The 21,304-nt window shown below is 47.3% G+C and overlaps 1 protein-coding gene across 2 annotated transcripts in view; it reads left to right on the top strand.

The window, feature by feature from the left end:
- Positions 1 to 3,203: 3,203 nt before the first annotated feature.
- Positions 3,204 to 21,304, top strand: part of UBE2O (ubiquitin conjugating enzyme E2 O) — a 52,262-nt gene continuing 34,161 nt past the window's right edge. For both annotated transcript variants that reach the window (XM_029211384.1, XM_029211385.1), the window contains exon 1: positions 3,204 to 3,685. In XM_029211384.1, coding sequence (XP_029067217.1) covers positions 3,269 to 3,685 — 417 coding nt within the window. In that variant the 5' untranslated portion in view covers positions 3,204 to 3,268. The remainder of the gene's footprint in view (positions 3,686 to 21,304) is intronic.

Consider the following 21,304-nt stretch of genomic DNA (forward strand, 5'->3'; position numbering starts at 1 on the left):
AAGCCACAGAATAAACACGGCACATCTTCCTGGAGTGCTAATTTTACTCAACCATTAGGGAAAAAAGGACATTCTTTTTATATTAAAACAAACACTGGCATAAGCTGGAGTAGAACGCAAAGCTCACTTGGATTTTTGACCTCAAACAAAGATTTCGGGCGTTCATTGCCCTGCCCCTCCTAACGACTTGCTCACCCCCCATCCCTTGATGGACACAGGACTAGAAAAGCCCCTGCAGGGACTTCCCTGGCAGTCCAGTGGTTAGGACTCCATGCTCTCACTGCCGAGGGCCCGGGGTTGGGTTCAATCCCTGGTTGGGGAACTAACATCCCACAAGCCACGCGGCGTGGCCAAAAAAAAAGACCCTGCACTTGAGTCAGGAAACCTGGGTTCCAACCTGGCTCTGCCAGTTACTACCTTGTGACCTTAGGTGCTGAATTCCTTGGGTTCTGTTTCCTCACTGGTACAAGAGGGTTAATTACACCTATATTCCAGATTGTGATAACAAACAAGATAATGTATGTGAATGTGCCTGGCAAAGTGCCTGGTCAATAATAGGTGATCAATAAATGTTAGGTGGATGCTCAATAAATGTTAGGTGATCGGGGCCAAGGAGACAGAGCTAAAGGGACATGGTAGATGGAATAGAAGTTACTATGTCACTGCTGCTAAGCCTCCCAGGTCTTTATGGGGAAGGGAGTGGGGAACTGTGTCCTTACAGCAATGATTCCAGATGGCCGTTCTGCACTGTGGTCTGTGACGGGAACCCAGCTGTGGCCCTGAATCATATACTAATTCCCCTTAAGCTCTTTTTCTATATCTTAGTATGTGAGTTTTCTAAGATACAGGTCCATATTGGGCCCCCCCCGCCCCAAGCCCAATAATTACCAATATTACTTATTACTCAATAAGTACTTGGCTCAGGGCATCTCATGTACTCAGGTTGCCATCTGTGCTTCATGCATGTTCTTCTTCTTTTTTTTTTCTATTTTTTTAAATGTGTTTTTTCTTTCATGAGTGTTCTTATAACTTTTCCATGAGTGTAGTCTGTATCCTCGGCAGCCTATAAAGTACCCAGTGGGGCCTCCCTGGTGGCGCAGTGGTTGAGAGTCCGCCTGCCGATGCAGGGGACGCGGGTTCGTGCCCCGGTCCGGGGAGATCCCACATGCCGCGGAGCGGCTGGGCCCGTGAGCCATGGCTGCTGAGCCTGCGCGTCCGGAGCCTGTGCTCCGCAACGGGAGAGGCCACAGCAGTGAGAGGCCCACGTACCGCAAAAAATAAATAAATAAATAAAGTACCCAATGACTTTTTGGAAGAACCTAAATACTGTAATATTGAATCATCTTACTAATCTTCCATTGATGGTCTTGCAGAAAATTGTGGAAAAAGAAAAAAGATTTTAACTGAGAAAGGTGAGGGCTATATCTTGATTATTCCTAATTTCCTTTCAACAACCCATTATGAATCTGTCCGCTGAGAATACATCTAAATCTTTTGGAACTTACTTAGGAGACACATTAGTATAATTACTTTTTATATTTTAAAATGGCAATCTGGAGCAGATCATAGGTCTAAGAGTTCTTCCAATCTAGAATTTTAGTCTAGGCAGGGGGCTTGAAATATTATAATAATGTAATATTATAAAAAAAGTTCCTTTATTGAGGGAACTATATGCCAGGCACTGGTCTATTTCACTTAATCCTCTCAAATGCCAGATGAGACGGGTACTGCTATTACCTCCCCAATTTTACAGATGAGAAAATTAAGGTGAAAACAAGTTTATAAGCTTGCCAACTTTATAAGACTAGTAAGTGGCAGTGCTGAAAATTGGAATCAAACTCTTCTTGTTCGTTATGCGGGCTTTCTCTAGTTGTGGTGAGCAGGGGCTAGTCTTCCTTGCGGCACGCAGGCTTCTCATTGTGGTGGCTTCTCTTGTTGCAGAGCACAGGCTCTAGGTGCGTGGGCTCAGTACCTCCACAGCATGTGGGATCTTCCCGGGCCTGGGATTGAACCCATGTACCCTGCATTGGCAGGCAGATTCTCACACTGCGCCACCGGGGAATCCCCTATGGCTTCTACTCTTAACTACCTCACTATCCTACCTCTTGCCATGCATAAGCCTCAAGGAGCTTTGAACTCATTTAGATGTATTTAAAGCCAAACCGCAGGGGCCACTAACACTTGCTTACCTTTCTTATTTATTTATTTAATTTAATTTATTTTTGGCTGCGTTGGGTCATCGTTGTTGCGCGCGGGCTTTCTCTAGTTGCGGCGAGCGGGGGCTACTCTTCATTGCGGTGCACGGGCTTCTCATTGCGGTGGCTTCTCTTGTTGCGGAGCACGGGCTCTAGGCACTCAAGCTTCAATAGTTTCGGCGCGCGGGCTCAGTAGTTGTGGCTCTCGGGCTCTAGAGCGCAGGCTCAACAGTTGTGGTGCAGGGGCTTAGTTGCTCTGCGGCATGTGGGATCTTCCCGGACCAGGGCTCGAACCCGTGTCCCCTGCATTGGCAGGCGGATTCTAAACCACTGTGCCACCAGGGAAGCCCAACTTGCTTACCTTTCTGATCTTTCTCTGAGACTCCTTCACCAACCCCTTGACCAATCCCTGAGGGGTCATAACCTTCCAGGCTGTGCACGGAATTCCCTAACGCAATACACTCTAGATACACTATGTGGCCTTGCTTACAAGCTGCCTTGGAGCTGCTTTTAAGCTATTTAATGTGTACAGTACATGTTTTGCCTCCCCAACTAGATTGTAAACAACTAGAGGACAGAAACTGTACCTTGTTCTTTCTGTATCCCTCTCAGTGCCTATGACTAGACTGGAGACGCCAGGGGAGCTCATTAAGTGTTGTTGACACTCTTCGGACCATCCTCCGTCCCACCTCGGCCACTCCCCTTTTCCTCGGTGACCACTCTACTTCCTCCTCCTGGGTCCCCACCCCTGCCCCCTCCCTCTACTTTTATCCTCTCGGGCCCCGCTCGCCCTCGTGGAGTTCATCCGTTCCCACCACGTCCCCCGCCCCAGGCAGAATCTCCAGCGTCCCCTAGCGACAAGGCGGTAGCCCCTAGCAACCGCATCTCGGTTTCCTGACGACGACGGCACGTAAGGTCACGTCAGCGCGCCGTGGTTCCGCCCCCGGCGCCGGCTGGCCCCGCCTGCCCGCGCCTCTTTCGTCGCCGCCGCTGCTGCCGTTTCTGTTGCCGCTGCTGCTGCTGCTGCCGCCGCCGCCGCCGCCGCCGCCGCCCGAGACTCGCGCAGAGCAGTTATGGCGGATCCAGCAGCACCCGCGCCCGCAGTCTCGGCTCCCGCCCAGGTCCCAGACACGGCCCCGGACGAGACCTCGGCCCCGGACGCGGCCCTCGCCCCGGCCCCGGCGCCCGCCCCGGACTCGGCCTCCGGGCCGTCCTCGGACTCCGGTCCCGAAGCCGGTTCGCAGCGGCTGCTGTTCTCTCACGACCTGGTGTCGGGCCGTTACCGCGGCTCGGTGCACTTCGGGCTGGTGCGCCTCATCCACGGCGAGGACTCGGACTCGGAGGGCGAGGAGGAGGGCCGCGGGAGCTCGGGCTGCTCCGAGGCGGGGGGCGCGGGCCACGAGGAGGGCCGGGCCAGCCCGCTGCGCCGCGGCTACGTGCGCGTCCAGTGGTACCCGGAGGGCGTCAAGCAGCACGTGAAGGAGACCAAGGTGCGGCTGGGCGGCGGGCCGGCGGGCGGGGGCCGGGGCCGGGGCCGGGGCCGGGGGCCGACGGAGGACCGAGTTGGCAGCTAGAGCCCTAGGGTAGGAGTGGAGACGTGCGGGTCGCTGCCCGGAATAGTGCAACTGCAGTGGGCCGAGGTGGGAGGACAAGCCTCAGCGGAGGGGACGCTCCGGTGCAAAGTCATTGCACCAGTCCTGGGCCACCGGGCCCCGGGCTTCCGCACACGGAGGACTTCCAAGCCGTACTAGGCTGCGGTGTCGGCCTCAAGATTGTGTATGTGGACCCACTCTAGTGGGGGGAACTCCTGGGGCTCTCGGGCACGCTCGGCTTTACACCGGTGCGGCGTTTTGCTGACCCCCAAGGAGCTACATGCTGCATTGTGCATCCAGAAAGGAAGGCCGTGCCGGTCCGGTCCGTGCAGGGAGGGGTTGTGGCATTCCAAAACAAAGATAGAGCTGAAAATCGCGGCCGACATAAAACCGCAAGAAGTTCACTAGATTACAGAATGCGTTATTGTGGGTGAAGAAAACCAACTTATTTGTGTTTTACCTTGTTGTCTCGTTTTAATTGCTGCAGGGAACTTTGAGTAAATCATTAACAATCAGAGCTGTGATATTAATAGTACTGGGGGAGCAGGGAGGGATGTGACAGCTGCTGACTGGGATTGATGACTCTTAAGTACAGTTGGACTAATTGAAAAAAAAAAAAACTGTAGAACTATGGATGGAGGAGAGCCACCCATTTGGAAACCTGAAGGGTTTTTTTTTTTTACCTGGGGCCATTAAGGAAACGTCACACTCCCTTATGATGTTGGTGAATACTGCAGTTTTACAAAACTGCAAAAAGCATTCATTGTCATAAACCTGAAACTGTGAACCAAGGTTGGTTTGGTGGTTTTCATGACTTGTTTTCTTGAGTGTGAATTCCTATCAGTGATTCAGACAGACACACACGCCCCCTGTATTTTTCACCCCTTCTTCATCTCCTCCTCCTTCTCTCCTTCAAGAAAACATTTCGAATGCTTCTTAAAAATTACCACCAGTACCGCTGTGTTGGGAAGCAGGAATCAGGCCTGGGCTGGTTTAGCTGCCTGGGATGTTGAGTGGTGTGATTTCAGGGGAGGGCACTTTAGAAGTTAATCTGGGTTTCTCACACCCTGGGAGACAAAGGTGACCTGCACAAGGGGTCTGTGATGACAGCTCAGGCGGGGAAAAAGGCCCCACTCCCAGGAAGAGCCTATGATCCATTTCCTAGTGGCAGAAGTGACTGCTGATACCAGCAAGGTCTTTTTCCTGGCCAGCGCACGGGCATCCACAGACATAGAAATCTGCACACAGGACCCCTGGCTTCCCCTCAGAGAAATACAAATCAGGCGGTAGCTTCTCTGACTCAGAGAGAAAACGATAAGTTCATGCAAAAGTATGTGGAAAAGATTACTTTTCGCAGCAGAATGCTTCTTAAAAATTACCACCAGTATTGCCGTGTTGGGAAGGGAAGATTTTTGCTCTTTACGCTGTCACACTAGCAAATGGTTGCTAGTGTTTTCCCGTGGGTTCTTAAAAAATGTTTTTCCCGAACCATCTTCTCTAAAGGTTTGTGACTTTGGAACGGAACTCGTTTTACTCTGTCATGGCCTCCTGCCCTGGGACTCAGGGAGGCAGGCCTAGCTCACTGCCGGGAGCTGCCATGTTTATCAGTTGTTGTTCCTGTTCATCTTGACACTGGTGGTTAACTTTGTTTACATTTATGTTCAGTCTGCCTCCCCCCACCATGTGTAATTATACGAAGTTTGACTTAAAATACCTATTTTGGAATTTAGTAGAAAGTAGCTTCAAGGCACCAGCTTGGATATATATTGAAGCTGCCGTCTTGACTTGCTTTGAATTTGTTGAAATCCATCGTGGCTCCAGTGGTGATGTTTTCTTTGCCATTGTAGTTTCTGCAGCTTCTGAGCTTGGCAGAAGCTAAGCGATGTAAGAATTCTAGGAAGTGGTGACATGTAGTGTCTATTCATGGATGGCAGGACCCACTGCTGCTTTTAGGATTTGAGAGTAGGCTTACTGGGGAGGGAGAGACGAGTTTATACCTGATAGGCACCTCTCTGTTACCCAGAGCCGTAGGCACAGATAACCCTGGTCAGCTGAATGTCTCTCTTGCTTTGCTCCTGACCACCCACTAGGGTGATGGGGTGGGTCCTGGGACCTTGCAGCATTGTGGTTTAGGAAGATTTTCCTTCTCACCTCCCACTCCTTATAAATCCATTGAGGCGACGGTGTGCCGTAAAGGAAAGACCGTTAGACCGAGACTGAGCATTTAGGTTCTGATTCCTAGTCCCCCACTAATCTGGTTATGAGATTTGAGAACCCAGTTATTGATAGAATAAAATAGTGACAATCTTGGGAAACTTATTTCTTTTTAAAGCTGCCACCTATTGGCATTTTGTAAGTAGTGTCCTGTTAGTGTGGATTGTTTAGTAGGCTGTGGAGTGTTTTTGTAGTTTTCGTGTTAGTACGGTAGACAATGAGTAATCTTAGTCTCTTAATTTCTTTTAAGTTTTTAATGAACAAATTTAGAAAATTCAGAGAGAGAGATGAAGAGGCTGGCCAACAAGTCCTACCCCCTCCTGGCCACTACCATGAAAATTATCAACAGAAATAAAATAAGGAGTTCTTCCTAGAAACTGGAATTTATGGTCCAGCTCCTGAGGCTTCAAGCAGCCAAAGTTACGCTTCTTCAGGACGTAAAAGAAGCGCGCAGTTCGTGCTCCTTCCTTTCCCTGAGCTCCTGACCCCTTCAGTATGGTAGCTGATTTATCTACTTGAAACTTTTCCCATTTGGCCATGGATCTCCTATGCGGAGATTTGCCCCATCCCCATCAGCGGTCATCCTTTGAGTAAATGTTTGGAATAAAGCCAAATGCCGATAGCCTCTTCCCCTTCTTGAGCGTTGACTAGATGTGGTGGGTCTTTCTGGTCTCCACGTGAGATGGCTGGACAGAGTGGCCCCTATAAGGAAGAGAGCTAACTGCTGTCTGTCCAGGTTTAGGGCCTTCCTGTTTACACTGCTTTAGCTTTCCTTTGCTTTCCCATCTCTTGTGCGTTGTCTTTTGCTCTCAGTTGCCACAACTTTCAGGGTCTTACCTGGCTTGAAATTTCATGTCTAAATTAAAGCTGTCTGTTCGTGATCATCCTGCTTTTGTGAGATGTTTTGTGTGGTGTATGTGTGTGTGTGTGTGTGTGTGTGTGTGTGTGTGTAGAGCATCCCTGATGTCAGGAATTGGCTTTTCAGTCTATTTTTGTCTCCTACTCAGGCCATCATTTCCATGGGGAAAGCTATTTAAGTGTCGCATCACAGCGTGCGAAGTTTGCTTCCTTCGCTTGTCCAGGTGCTGGGCTCATTAAAAGCAGTTGTTCTTAGTGATGTGAGGTTAAGCAAGATGCAGGACTAAGTGCATCTAATTGCATTTTATTCAGGTAGGATCACAGCGCTTGCGGCATCTCACCGTTGTTCTGTGATTTTAGTCTTCGCCCCTTGGCTTCTGGTTTCTGACTCCTAGGCCTCAGTGCCTTCGTGGTGCCTCTGTCTGGCTCGCCACCTGACTCAAGGGCACTTTCACCAGATGAAGGGCGTGTGTTTGTGTCCCGTGATTGGAAGTCAAAACCCTTGGGTGCTCTTCCTGTCTGTCACCTACTCTGAATGACCTTGGCCTTGTCACTGCCTCATTTTGTCTCTCTGCAATAAAATACGAGGTCTGTCTTTCTAGCCCCTGAAATGAGCCTGCACAGGTGGAATAACCAGAAGTGTCGCCAGGTGGTGCCCGTAGCAGCCACTTGGCTCTTAGCAGACACCATCCTGATGTCCATCAGACAGAGCCAGCCCCGTCCCTGCAGGAGATCACGTCCATGTGTCATAGGGTGATGCCCACGAAAGAGAAGCAAAAGGTGCACCACAGGGGTTTGTTTCAGGGGTGTAGGAATTCCTGTGTGATGATGTTGTTGCTTGTGACCTGGTGGATTATAGATTTGATTTCTTTATTAAGCCTCTTCTATAAATACTCATGATCTTCACTCCTCTGTTATTTTATAAGAAATTCAGTAGTGCACGTTTAAAGTAACGTCTGCCGAAGTCCACCAACCTCCAGGAGGGGGAGGGAATGAATATGTATGTATGTATGTATGTATGTATGTTATGTATATCTTGCAGAATCCAGGAGGCGTTCTTTTGAAATTCCCAAAAGACAGGTAATGGGATTATGAATTATAGGGATGACAGAGTATTGCTTTTGTACTTAAAGATTACATAATGTTTGTTCTTCTCATTATTGTGGTACTATGTGCTGGGCACTCCACAAGTGCTTTATGTGTATTGCTCACTTAATGCTTGCAGTACCCCTGTGAATTAGGTACTGTTATCATCCCTGTATTTCAGAGGAGGAAACTGAGGAACAGAGAAGTTGAGTAACTAGTCCAATGTCACACTGCTAATAAGTGGAGGAACCCAAATACAAATGGAAGTAAATATAGTTTGCTGTCATCTGAGGATTCATAGGTCGTTACTATATCGAGTTCCCTAATCAAACGTGAGTCACAAACCCTGTGATTGGCATTAATCATCCAGTCTTTGCACACTTAGAAGTCATAGTGGAGTAGGCGGGAAGCGCAGGTGAGGAGAAAGGGCAGGGCATTGGGATGGGTGGGAGGTGGACCAGCGGCCGCGAGGGAGGGGATCATGGCTGGGAGCAGGCGTGTGGGGGAAACACCATGTTGGCGCTGCAGGGCGCTTCTCTTCTACAGTTGTCATTCCCTGGCCCCTCGGTCGTTATCAAAATAATGGTCAGAAAACACATTTTATTTCCGGAGAACTTGTGAACACCCCTAGATGTTGAGTGTAAGGAACCTTTGTAAGTCTGATTCCCCACCTGCATCTCCCGCAGCAGAGCAGGTCTGAGTAACTGGTCTTTCTGTGTTGTCTTAGAAAAGGTTGGTGTTAGGAAATCCAGCCTGACCTCGTGCCCCCTCTCCTGCTGCTGTTGTCATCCTCCGGCTGGGAATGCTGAGTCACGAGTCAGGTTCAGGTTCGGAAGGACTCCTCGGAGAGAGGCTGAGTTCCGCTCAGTTCCAGTCCCTTCTCCTGTCAGTTTCCCAGCAGACTCTGCTCCCCACCTGTTTTGGCTTTAGGACATTGAAGGTCTTTTAGTGCTTTCCCCATCCCCACATCGCTGGTATTCCTACTTTCTTCTTTGTCATTTTCCTGTTCCATTGAAAGGAACTTTTTCTCTTTTTTACTCTTTTCCCCGGGGGCCTCATGGAGTCCAGTGGAACATCTATGGGGCCAGTACTTTACAAGAGGGGTGCAGGTAGAGTGTGTGACGTGAATTGCTGTCACAACAATGCTGGACCCGTGATCAGTGTTAGCTGACCCTGTGGTCCCCTCAGAGTTGAATTTAGGGCGATTTCGGTGATGAGTGGGCTCTCTTAAAAAGCCTTAACCCTTGGAAGACATAATCTGTGCTTCTGTTCCGATTGAAAGAACTTTCGGAGTTTGCTGCCCAGAGGTTAGGCTGCTTCTGGATCGGGGTGGGAGGGTGCTCAAAAGGGGGAAATGGCCATCAGGACCATTAACAAAGTGCTTCTCAGTTTACAAGGTGCTGTCACTTGTACTTACTAGCGGTTTGGTGTTTTTGACTGTAGCTCCTCCCTGAGGCTTCACTGGCCTGGCGGCTCGATGCTAAGCCCTGAGAAAGTCGAGGTTTTCACGCTGCTGCGTCCACAGTGGCAGCTCTTACTGAGCAGGGACACACGTTCAGAATTTCTTCTCTTGCTGACATTTCCCCCAGCCTCCGGGGGCTTTATTAGGAGCCACCTGACGTGTGGTTACAGACAGAGAGGAGCAAAACGCTTACTGGAATTTTTTGTAGTTCAGAATAGGACTGAATCATGTTAATGGGGAGCCCTCTGCATTTATCTACTCCAAGCTTCTTTGCCCTTGTTTTGCTCTTCAGCTGCACTCTGCAGTTGACGATTTCGTGTCCTTCAGTGCAGGCTGACTGTGTTGAATGGATCTTTTGGTCAGTTTTGTCCGCAGGTATACTGTGTTCTTCTGAGGCAGGATTGTGAAAAAGTTTTTATGATTTAAACTGAGGCAAATGATACACCGTTCAGGAGTATTCAGCTAGGCAGTAAGTGCTGGAATGCAGTCCTTTTGGGGTTAAATCCAGTTGAGTGGTTGAGGGGTTTTTGGTTTGCATATTTTGAGAGACGGAAACCTTTTATTTTCTGCAGCGAGGTCAAAGGAATGAGACACTTACCAGCTTGCTTCTGGTTTAAATTGATAGCATAACTATATCTGGTAAAAATTCATTCTAACTGTGACAATCTGAGCAGTTAAAAAAATTTAACTGAGTAGTGCTTTAAAAAAAAAAAAAGGAAAAAGCATTCAATCCTATTCAACAATAAAATGAACCCCCCCCCCCCAGCTGCTGGAGAGAGTTCCTGCAGTATTAAGAGCGTTCTTCATTTGCATCCTGCAAGCGAGAGCTGGTCTTTCACACTCCGCAGCTCTGATGAGGTTCTTACTCCTTGTTTTAATTTTGATCCTCTTTGTGGGAGATGCTGCTGTGATGAGGGCTAGTGAAGCCGTCTTGACAGGCATATCCACAGGACTGTCCTTGCCGGCCCCCTGTAAGTACAGGCGGGAAGGAATACAGACACACACACATCTGTGTCTCTTGCGTGGCTTCTGGCAGCATCAGGACGTGACATACTCCGTGTTGAAAGCATCCTATTTGTCTGCTCTGTTTAATTACTTAAGGGAGTTCGAGGGCCCTGAAGGCTGATGATATCACCTTCAGGGTGAGGAAGGAAGAGCATCTCGCCCACCCTGGTGTGCTTTGGGGGGCACCCCAGCACCCCATGATGAGAAGGGGGGTGTGTTTCCATTTCCTTGTGACTGGCACACCCCAAGCCTTTCTCCTTCTGGCCTCACACCACTGGGTGTGAACAGCTCTTCTGAAGGTCACGAAGGACTAGTGAATTCCTGGTCACTGTACTCACTGATTTTTTTCTCAGTTCCTGTCCTTTTGACCTGCCAGCCTTGTTAATATGGTCCATCACGCTCCTACTGGAACCTTTCTTCCACTGGGTTCCACTATACTGGCTGTAGTGAATTTTTCTCTTTTTACCTTTTTCCTCTTACCTCTCTCAGAGATTCTCCTCTCCTCCTGTCTTTTCTTCAGCGCTGTCATCTGCTCCTGCAGCACAGCTGGTACCTGCATTTACACGACTTCCACGTCCATAGCGCGTTCCCAACTGCTTACTTGCTAGCCCTGTCCTGTCATCTAGAGTCTCAGACTTCTCACGTGTAACTGCCCTCCCCACCCCAAATCTATGGAATTTTAAAAATTCCTTTTCCCAACTTTTTATTATGAAAAAATTTCAAACATACAGAAAAGTTGGACGACTAGTCCAGTGATTTCTAATTACCAACAACCATCTTGAGTCAGCAGTTAACCTTCTGCCAAGTTTGCTTTATCTGTGTGTGTGAGAGTATGCGAATATGTTTCCTCCTGAGCCATTGGTAAGTTAGTAGCAGACATGGTGACGGTCACCTCTAAATACTCAAGTGTACATCTTCTAAAAATCAGAACATTTGGGATCATTTTAAATTTACCTTTCTGGGCTCCCATTCTAATTTTTTTCCCCTGTTATGAATAATGCTGCTATGAAAATGGGTGTACAGATATTTCTTTGAGATCCTGTTTTCAGTTCTTTTGGGATATACTCAGAAGTGGAATTGCTGGATCATATAGTAATTCCATTTTTACTTTTTTGAGCAACTGCCACACTGTTTTTCCATAGCAGTGATACCATTTTACATTCCCACCAACAGGGCATAAGGGTCCCAATTTCTCCATATCCTAGTTTGTTATTTTTATTTATTTATTTTTTGATCATAGCCATCCTGCTGGGCATGAGGTAATATCTCATTGTAGTTTTGATTTGCGTTTCCCAGATGATAAGCGATGTTGGGCATCTTTTCATGTGCTTATTGGTCACTTGTATATCTTCTTTGAAGAACCTTTTATTCCAAGTCATTTGCCCATGTTTGAATTGGGTTGTTTGTTTTTTCGTTGTTGTTGAGTTTTAGGAGTTCTCTCTGTATTCTGGATATTAATCCTTTATCAGATATGTGATTTGCAAATATTTTCCCCCATTCTCTGGGTTGCCTTTTTACTCTGTTGGTAATGTCTTGACGCATACAGTTTTAAAATTTTCATGAAGCCCAAATTTGTCTGTTTTTTCTTTTGCTGTCTGTACCTTTGGTGTCAGGCCCCCGTTCTAATTTGTCATTAAATCTTTTGTTTGAAACGCCTCTTGCATCCTCTGCATGTCCTTTCTCCTGGACTGGTTCGCTCTCTGGTTGCCTGGTGTCCAGACTCCTCTCCTGGTCTCCCTGCCTCCAGACCCAGGATCCCAGGCTGACCCCCCAGCTGCTTGTCATGCCTTAGCTTGTCTTCAAGCCTCCTCACCTACGTTTCACATGGCCTCCAGCCTCTTCAGGTGACTCCAGCTAATCTGTTTCCCCACATCAGTTGCGCTGTTCCCTGCGTCTCAAGCCCCATGGTACTTAGACGACACACTCGGGTTCTCTCCCTGGGTTGGACGCTTCTTGAGAAAGAGAGCTTTCTGTGAAAGCTTATATTCTGAGTGACTCACGTGTAGGAGTGAGTAACTCCTTCAATTAAAAATGGATCTGGGGGCTTCCCTGGTGGCGCGGTGGGTGAGAGTCCACCTGCCGATGCAGGGGACACGGGTTCGTGCCCCGGTCCGGGAAGATCCCACATGGCCGTGGAGCAGCTGGGCCCGTGAGCCATGGGCGCTGAGCCTGTGCGTCCGGAGCCTGTGCTCCGCAGCGGGAGAGGCCACAGCGGTGAGAGACCTGCGTACCGCAAAAAAAAAAAAAAGACACTATTTAGATTTACAGAAAAGTTGCCAAGATCCTGGTATACCCTTCACCCAGCTTCCCCCCAATGTTAACGTCTTATGTAACACGGTGTATTTGTCAAAAGCAAGAAGCTAACATTGGTTCCACACGATAAGCTAAACTACACACTTCTACTTGGATTAGTTTTCCACTAATGTCTTTTTTCTGTTCCAGGGTCCAAATCTATGGTACTACATTGCATTTAGCATAATTGCCTTTCAAATGTTGGAAAAACCCTTCTAATTGATCTTTCTTTACCTAATCCACACTTCATCCTCTTCCCTAAGAGTTATCTTACTGAAGAACTTTGTTCAACAGCTTTTGATGCCAGAGAGAAGGGGTCAAGCAAGACGCTCTCTGAGAGAAGGCAGTCGGAAGCCACCTGTAACCATGGAGAGAGCACTTGTGGAGAGTAGAGGGCAGCCGCTGGCAGAAAGAGCGGCAGTGGGTAGACAGGTGAATGCAGAGGGCGTGGGAGTGTAGGCACCCAGGGTCAGGGACGTAGGGAAAGTGCAGACTTAACATCCTGTTGTTCAGTCTCTGTGGTCCAACACTGAAGAAAAATTGGTGGGATTATTCTCTTATTTGTCTTAGATTGATAGCTTTTTTATTTTTTCTGATTGCAAGTTATATTAAGTTACTTATACATACTTGATACAAAATTGCAAGAACATACAAAAAGTAGGTTAAAAAAAGGTCTCCTGTGATTCCACCACTCAGGTATAACTGCTTTTTATCATTTCAGCGGATGGTTATTCTAGTCTTCTATGAACATATAACTATTTGTTTTCGCAAATACATGCTGTGCTTAATCCCTCCCCCTGTCCCACACCACTTAACAAACGTAAACTGGACCGTTTGCAAGTGTCCAGGAGGAGTTCAAGTGTGCAGTACCCACGTGTATTTCCACAGAATAGTGGAAGCTTTAAACCCAGACAATTTGCTTCCCTTTGCTGGTCATGTTCTAAAACGCACGTTTCCCAGAACAGTGTCGTCTGCGTCGGAACTCTGTCAGATTTGTTGCTGTGCGGGCGACTCCTCATGCTTTGATGCACACTGATTCTCTTGGGCTCGAATCTAAAGACTTATTCCCAGACTGTCTTTCAGAAACAAAGAACACCAGTAACAAAAACCTTTGCCACTTTCACCTTGCCTCGGCTTTAGGGTCTCAGGTCCGAGCCTTCTGCTGAACCCACAACAGACATTGGCTGAGGAGGTACCCGGGTCTTGGGTCTTTGCACCCATCCGTCCCTCTTCCTCACAGAGGCCAGCACTGTGGGCACCTCACAGGGGTTTGCTCAGCCCTTCAGGATCATTTCCTCTGTTGATCAGCTCATCCCATAAACTACTCTTCAAGTACGATTTATCATGCTCTTTCTGCGTTCTCTTTATTGGAATTGTCACCTGTAACCTTGGGAGCCTGCATATTCAAGTTCTTTTAACAGCAGCTGTGGTGCCCACTGCCTTTGCTCTTTTCAGATGTGATGGGATTAACGTTTGTGGAACACATGCAGACTCCACTGCAGGCACAATTGGAAAGGCCGAGTAGGACTGTTTTCTTTCTGGAATGTGGCTTTGGGCCTGTCTACAGTGTTCCGAAGTTGGGTGTTCAGAGGTGGAGGTGTTTCTATTTCGTAACATTTTCTCCCCATTTCAAAAACATTTTTTGAGGTGGCGCAGTGGTTAAGACTCCGAGCTCCCAATGCAGGGGCCCGGATTCGATCCCTAGTCAGGGATCTAGATCCCACATGCATGCCACAGCTAAGACCCGGTGCAACCAAATTAAATAAATAAATAAAAACAAAAATTTTTTGACAGCGTGATTTTTAATGAATGCCCATAATTCCATCAGATGGATGAAACCATTTCTTTAACCAGTCTCTTTTGACAAGCTGGTTTGTTGCCTGTTTTTCACAGTTTTGAATGATGGGACTAACATCTTATACTACTTTTTTTTCTATCTTGTTAAGTTTCTTAGGATAAATTCCTAAATGAAATTACTGGTCAAGGGATAGGAGTACATTTTTTTAATATTTATTTATCTGTTTACTTATTTATATATTTATTTAGGCTGCGCCGGGTCTTCTTTGCAGCAACACGGGATCTTTGTTTCAGCACGCAGTGTTGCGGCATGCGGACTCTTAGTTGCGCCATGCGTGTGGGATCTAGTTCCCTGATCAGGGGTCGATTCCGGGCCCGCTGCATTGGGAGCACGGAGTCTTAACCACTGGACCACCAGGGAAGTCCCAGAATGTTTTTGTTTTTGTTTTTGTTTTTTTTTGCGGTACACGGGCCTCTCACTGTTGTGGCCTCTCCTGTTGTGGAGCACAGGCTCCGGACGTGCAGGCTGAGCGGCCATGGCTCACGGGCCCAGCCGCTCCGCGGCATGTGGGATCTTCCCGGACCGGGGCACGAACCCGCGTCCCCTGCATCGGCAGGCGGACTCTCAACCACTGCGCCACCAGGGAAGCCCCCCAGAACGTATTTTTAAGATTTGATTCATTTTGCTAAAGTGTCACCCCCCCAAGTGGTACCCACTTACACTTCCATCTTAGAACGCCTATTTCCCAGCACCATGGTGAGGCTTTTTGTGACTTATGCAGGAGTACCCAGCTAGTTGGCAGCATCTCGAGGACTAGAGCTCAGGTTAGCTGACTGGGCCTTTTTGTGGCCGCGCCCCTGTTGCCAAGAAATAAGCCCTTCTTGTGCCAGAGGGTTTCCCTGAGCCCTGCAGGATGGGCAGGCCGGTCTGTTGTGCCTTCAGCTCAGGGCGTGTGCATTCCCCAGGCAGAGGGCTGGACGAGGAGGCAGTGAGTAAGCTGGGGTGGGAAGGCGGAGGGACAGGAGGTGTTCAGACACAGGGCTTGGCGTCAGCATGTAGACCTGCAATTGCTGTGTCCACAGCCAGACCCGTAGACAGAATCTTGTACAGTTGCTGGGAATTGGATGAGATCACCCTGAGCACTGCTCAGCATAGCGCTGGCCAGCAGTTACTACTAACGGGGGAATCGTTTATCTCTGCTTCAGTTTCTTCGTCATGTTTGGGAGCCCGCACAGTACGTATGATTGCAGGTTTAGGGGAATATTGCTAATTAGCTTGCCTGCCCTGTAAGACTGACTTTAAATTGAAATCTTAATGCGTGTGTGTGTGTGTGTGTGTGTGTGTGTGTGTTTAAATAGATAATATATGCAGATGGAACAACATTCAAGAGGTTTAAAAGAGTATGTAATGAAATGTTTGTTTCCTTCCTACCATTTCCACCACTATGACCAGATATAGTCTATTCTGTGCACATATATATATATATATAAAATTTTTTTTACGAGACTAGGCATATTTTAACACCCTGTTTAGAATTTCTCTGTGATGGTTCTGCAGTGAGACTGAATTAGATTTTTTTAAACTATTAACATAGAAAAATGATATTGAAAATTTGCCTCTGCTTTTCCCCCCAGTTTTATTGAGATATAATTGACATACAGCACTGTATAAATTTAAGGTGTGCAGCACAATGATTTGACTTAAATATATCATGAAATGATGACTACAGTAGGTTTAGTGAACATCCATCATCTCATAGATACAAAATAAAAGAAAAAAAATTGTTTTCCTTGTGAAGAGGACTCTTAGGATTCACTCTCAACTTTCATACATAACATACGGCAGTGTTAATTGTATTTATCATGTTGTACGTTACATCCTTAGTGCTTATTTACCTTATAACTGAAAGTTTATACCTTTGACCACCTTCCTCCAGTTCCCCCTCCACCCCACCGGCTGCCTCTGGTAACCACAAATCTGACCTCTTTTTCTGTGAGGTGTTTTTTTTTTTTTTTTTTTTTTGCGGTACGCGGGCCTCTCACTGCTGTGGCCTCTCCCGTTGCAACGCGCAGGCTCAGCGGCCATGGCTCACGGGCCCAGCCGCTCCGCGGCATGTGGGATCTTCCCGGACCGGGGCACGAACCCGCGTCCCCTGCATTGGCAGGTGGACTCTCAACAACTGCGCCACCAGGGAAGCCCCCTTTTGGCTATTTTGAATAGTGCTCCTATGCGCATTTGTGTGCTGTACAAGTTTTTCTGTGGACATATATATTTCAGTTCTCTTGGGTACTATACCCAGGAGTAGGATTTCTGGGTTGTGTTTATTCTTCTGAGCACCTGCCAAACTGTTTTTCAGAGTGGCTGCACCATTTTACATTTCCACCAACAGTGTTTGAGGGTTCCAGTTTTTCCACATCCTCACCAACACTTGTTATTATCAGTCTTTTGATTGTAGCCATCCTAGTGCAGTGGTATCACATTGTGATGCGATGTGCATTATGACTAATGATGTTGAGTGTCGTTTCATGTGCTTGTTAGCCATTTGTATATTTTCTTTGGAGAAATGTCTATTCACATAAATCCTATGTCTATTTTTTTATTTTTTTATTTTTTATTTTTTGCGGTACCTGGGCCTCTCACTGTTGTGGCCTCTTCCGTCATGGAGCACAGGCTCTGGATGCACAGGCTCAGTGGCCATGGCTCACGGGCCCAGCCGCTCTGTGGCATGTGGGATCCTCCCGGACCGGGGCACGAACCCGTGTCCCCTGCATCGGCAGGTGGACTCTCAACCACTGCGCCACCAGGGAAGCCCCTTATGTCTATTTTTTTAATTGGGTTATGTGTTGGCTTGCCTCTGAGACCCTGCATTTGGGTGTTCTTTAGACTCTAACAGGTCTGTGGTAGGTGCCCTATGCATGTCATAGGGGTCTGTGCCAGGTGTCTTGCATTACATTGAGATTCAACCTCCTTTCCTACTTAAATATGCTCTAGAGGATTTGAGACCCTTATAAACTGAAAGGTCTTTAAGTTCTAAATCTTTCTAAGAACTGAGTTCTGATTGTTTTCCATCTGTTGCTCCACAGTCACTCTAGAATAAGAAAGGGGTTGTTGAATAGGGCTTCTTGGACAGTGGGGCAGCGTTTCACATACGTACCAGTCACATGAACTATGCATAGCACGCCATTTACAGTTGAAGTTTCTCAAAGGCAGAGCCTATACCATCTTTTCTTTTGTTTTTCTTGGCTCGCTCCGTAGTACGGATTATAATATTTCTTATGCAGTAGGTGATGAAATGCTTGTTGCTTGACATGAATGTACTTTGGTAACTGAGTCGTTTCTGTAGCCCTTCGGCAGGTTGAAGGCATGGTTGTGCTGAAACAGTGAGAGGTTGCCTGTGTGTGACAAACGGCGCTTGGTTCACAGAGGCCCTTGGCTTTCCGAGTGTGTCTTGGCTGCTGCTCCTTCACAGATCCTCCCTCCTTAAGCAGCATGACTGTCTGCCGAGGGGCACATGTACTGCTATTTATGTCCTGTGACTTTCTCAGCGATTGTTTTTAGGTTAGCATTTAAGAGCCTAATTTAATTTTGTTAAGTGTGTAAAGTGTTGATTACTCGTGCTTGTTGCTCTACACTGACAGTGAGTCTCTCCCACCTGGAGCCCAGCTTTGTCCTGGATCAGTTCTGACTGTCATGGTTGAATCACAGCGATCTATGGAATTTAAAGTTTCTCCGACATTTGAAACAAAAAGCTATTTGTGGGAGCAGACAGGTGGCCTTTTCAGGTGATTGGGGCACTTTCTAAAGGAGTTGTGCTTTCTTTTCCCTTCCCACCATTTCGAATCTTGGAGCAGCAATACTGGAAGAGCCCTTCAAAGATACACTGGTGTCTAGTAGGTAGTATGCAAATACTTGTAAGTGATTGTCGAAACTGAGGATTTCTAATTTTTGAATTTGTGATTTCTTGTTTTTGTTGACACATTACCGTCTCTCCGTCTTCAAATGTGTCCCATGGTTATGTGTAAGTACTTTGGAAAATTAAGGTTAAAGAGCTCTGGTTGGCATGATATAGTTAGGTAAACAGGGGCGATTGAACACATTTATTTCCACTTCCTCCAGAAGCCCTTCTAAAATGACAGTAAAAGGATTTTTTAGGGCTTCCCTCGTGGTGCAGTGGTTAAGAATCCGCCTGCCAGTGCAGGGGACATGGGTTTGAGCCCTGGCCCAGGAAGATCCCACGTGCTGCGGAGCAACTGAGCCCGTGCGCCACAACTACTGAGCCTGCACTCTAGAGCCCACGTGCCACAGCTACTGAAGCCCACGCGCCTAGAGCCTGTGCTCCGCAATAAGAGAAGCCACTGCAATGAGAAGCCGGTGCACTGCAACGAAGAGTAGCCCCCGCTCACCGCAACCAGAGGAAGCCCACGCGCAGCAAGGAAGACCCAACGCAGCCAAAAATAAATAAATAAATAAATTTTATTTAAAAAAAAAAGAATTTAAAAAATGTCTAAGCCCACGAGGAGAAAGAATGCGAGAGAAGACAATTGACAGTAGGTTTCAAGTTGTGGATGATGGATGGTGACTGCAGCAGCAGAGCAGGAGCTGAAATGTTTGGTGCCTCAGAGACTCGGCCCAGGGAGGAGCAGTGTGGGAAGCCTGGTGTCCTCAGGGCGGGAGTGCGGTCTGGGCCTAAAGACAGAGGGATTAACTGAGAGTCTGTATAGGGAGAAATTCAATTCCCCAAGTTACCTGCCCACTAGTACAAACCAGAGAATACTTATCCCCTCTGCCCACGCGAGTACAGAGGTTGATGTTCCGGAGAAATCAAACCGGAGACTCTAGATGAGGAACCTCAGGTGGAGCGAAGGGGTCAGTGTAACCCTGGACTGAAAGGGGGATTCATGGACGTCTGTATGCTCAAGGGGAAATCCCATAGCCTGAGATCAGGCCAGGCGCGGGGTTGGAGGACTTCCCTCTGGGAGAACGAACAGTGTCGGAGACAGGCCCGCAGTTGCTAGTGTTTGGCAGTCCCTCAAAGCAAACGCTAGATGCTACCCCAGCTAATATGATCAGTACTAGTCCAAAGGCTTGCTTGTGTCCACAAAGCTTCCATCATCTTTTTATTGCCTCAACTTTTATGTATGTATGTGTATATATATATATATATATATTTTTTTTTTTTTTCTTTTTTTTGCGGTACACAGGCCTCTCACTGTTGCAGCCTCTCCCGTTGCGGAGCACAGGCTCCAGATGCACAGGCTCAGCGGCCATGGCTCACGGGCCCAGCCGCTCCCAGCGGCATGTGGAATCTTACCAGACCGGGGCACGAACCCGGGTCCCCTGCATCGACAGGCGGACTCTCAACCACTGCGCCACCAGGGAAGCGCCTACTTTTATATTTTTTATTTTGAAATAATTATAGATTCATAAGAAGTTGCAAAAATGATACAGAGAGGTCCCCTGCACCTTTCATCCAGTTTCCCCCAGTGGTTACATTGTACATAACCACAGACAATAGCAAAACCAGGAAATTGACATGTATACGATGTGTGTGCAGTTCTATGCCATTTTGTCACATGCAGCTTCATGTAACCACCTCAGCAGTCGAGGTACATGACTGTACCATCACCACAAAGATTTCCCTGATGACTCATTTTAAAATAGGAATGGACAGCCAAGGATCACAGCATATTCAGAAAGCTCCCAACATGAAGGGTAGAGGCTAGAACAAACAAGAGAAAGATGTGTCAGAGGAAGCAGTTGATACTGCGAACAGAAGAAACCCTCAGAACACATAGTGAATAGCCTGAAATAAGAGTCAATATTTTGTCAATGAAATAAAACAGGATGCTATAAAAATCAGAACAAGAAATAATTCTTGGAAAATACAAACATAATATTAGAAGAAAAGAGTTGACAAAGACTCCCAGCAAATACAATAAAATATCTGACATCTAGGAGATCTATAAAGAGAGAAAGGGAAAATGAAGGGCAGAAATGTATCAAGGAAATCGGAAGTGTTTCCAGAATTGAAGATCGCAAGGTTCCAGGATGGTGAATGGAAAAAGTCTTAGCTGGCGCATTGTGTAATTCCAGAACACTGGGGATAAAGCTTCCAAAGAGAGAAAACAGTCGCATAAAAAAGATTGGGAATGAAGATGCATCGGATTTTCAACCTCCTGGGAAGCCGGAGGCAATGGAGTAGGTTTCCAATCTGACATGGTAGATTGAGCTAACGTAGAACCACTCTTAACTGCAGTCACTTAGAAGTGCTATGTAAAATATAACAAACATTTTAAATGTAGCTGAGCACATAAGAAAGAAAAGGGATAAGAGGACACCAGAATCAAAGAGGGAACCTAAAACCAGAGCAGAATAGGCTGCTGGTGTCGTAGCAGCCTGGGGGGTGTTTATTGGGCCCTAAAACAGGCCCTAACAATAATACAAGTCTGGATTTTAATGAAAATGTGTAGAATTGAAATAGAAATCCCCTCAAAGGGCTGTTCCCTGGTAAAAGGGGAAAAAAAAAAGATGTGACAGAATCTCCCCCATGAAGCCAGAGAAATGGCGAGGAAGTTTATCACTGCCCCACACCGTGAGGTGTTGGGGGAAGTCTCCCATGAGCGACTGAAACATCTGAGTTTGAGGTCTGTATTTATAATACCCACTTTCAGGAATCCCCAAGCCAGCGCGAGGCTGGTGACGCTCCTGGAGGTCCTTGCAGAAAGAAAAGCGAAAATTCTGTAGAATGACCCTTCCACAACGCAGGCCACTTGGAATCCTGTGATTTCCACAAATGATGAGC

Source organism: Monodon monoceros, unplaced genomic scaffold (assembly GCF_005190385.1).
Source record: "Monodon monoceros isolate NGI ecotype Baffin Bay Population unplaced genomic scaffold, NGI_Narwhal_1 Super_Scaffold_9, whole genome shotgun sequence".
NCBI classification, from domain to species: Eukaryota; Metazoa; Chordata; class Mammalia; order Artiodactyla; family Monodontidae; genus Monodon; species Monodon monoceros.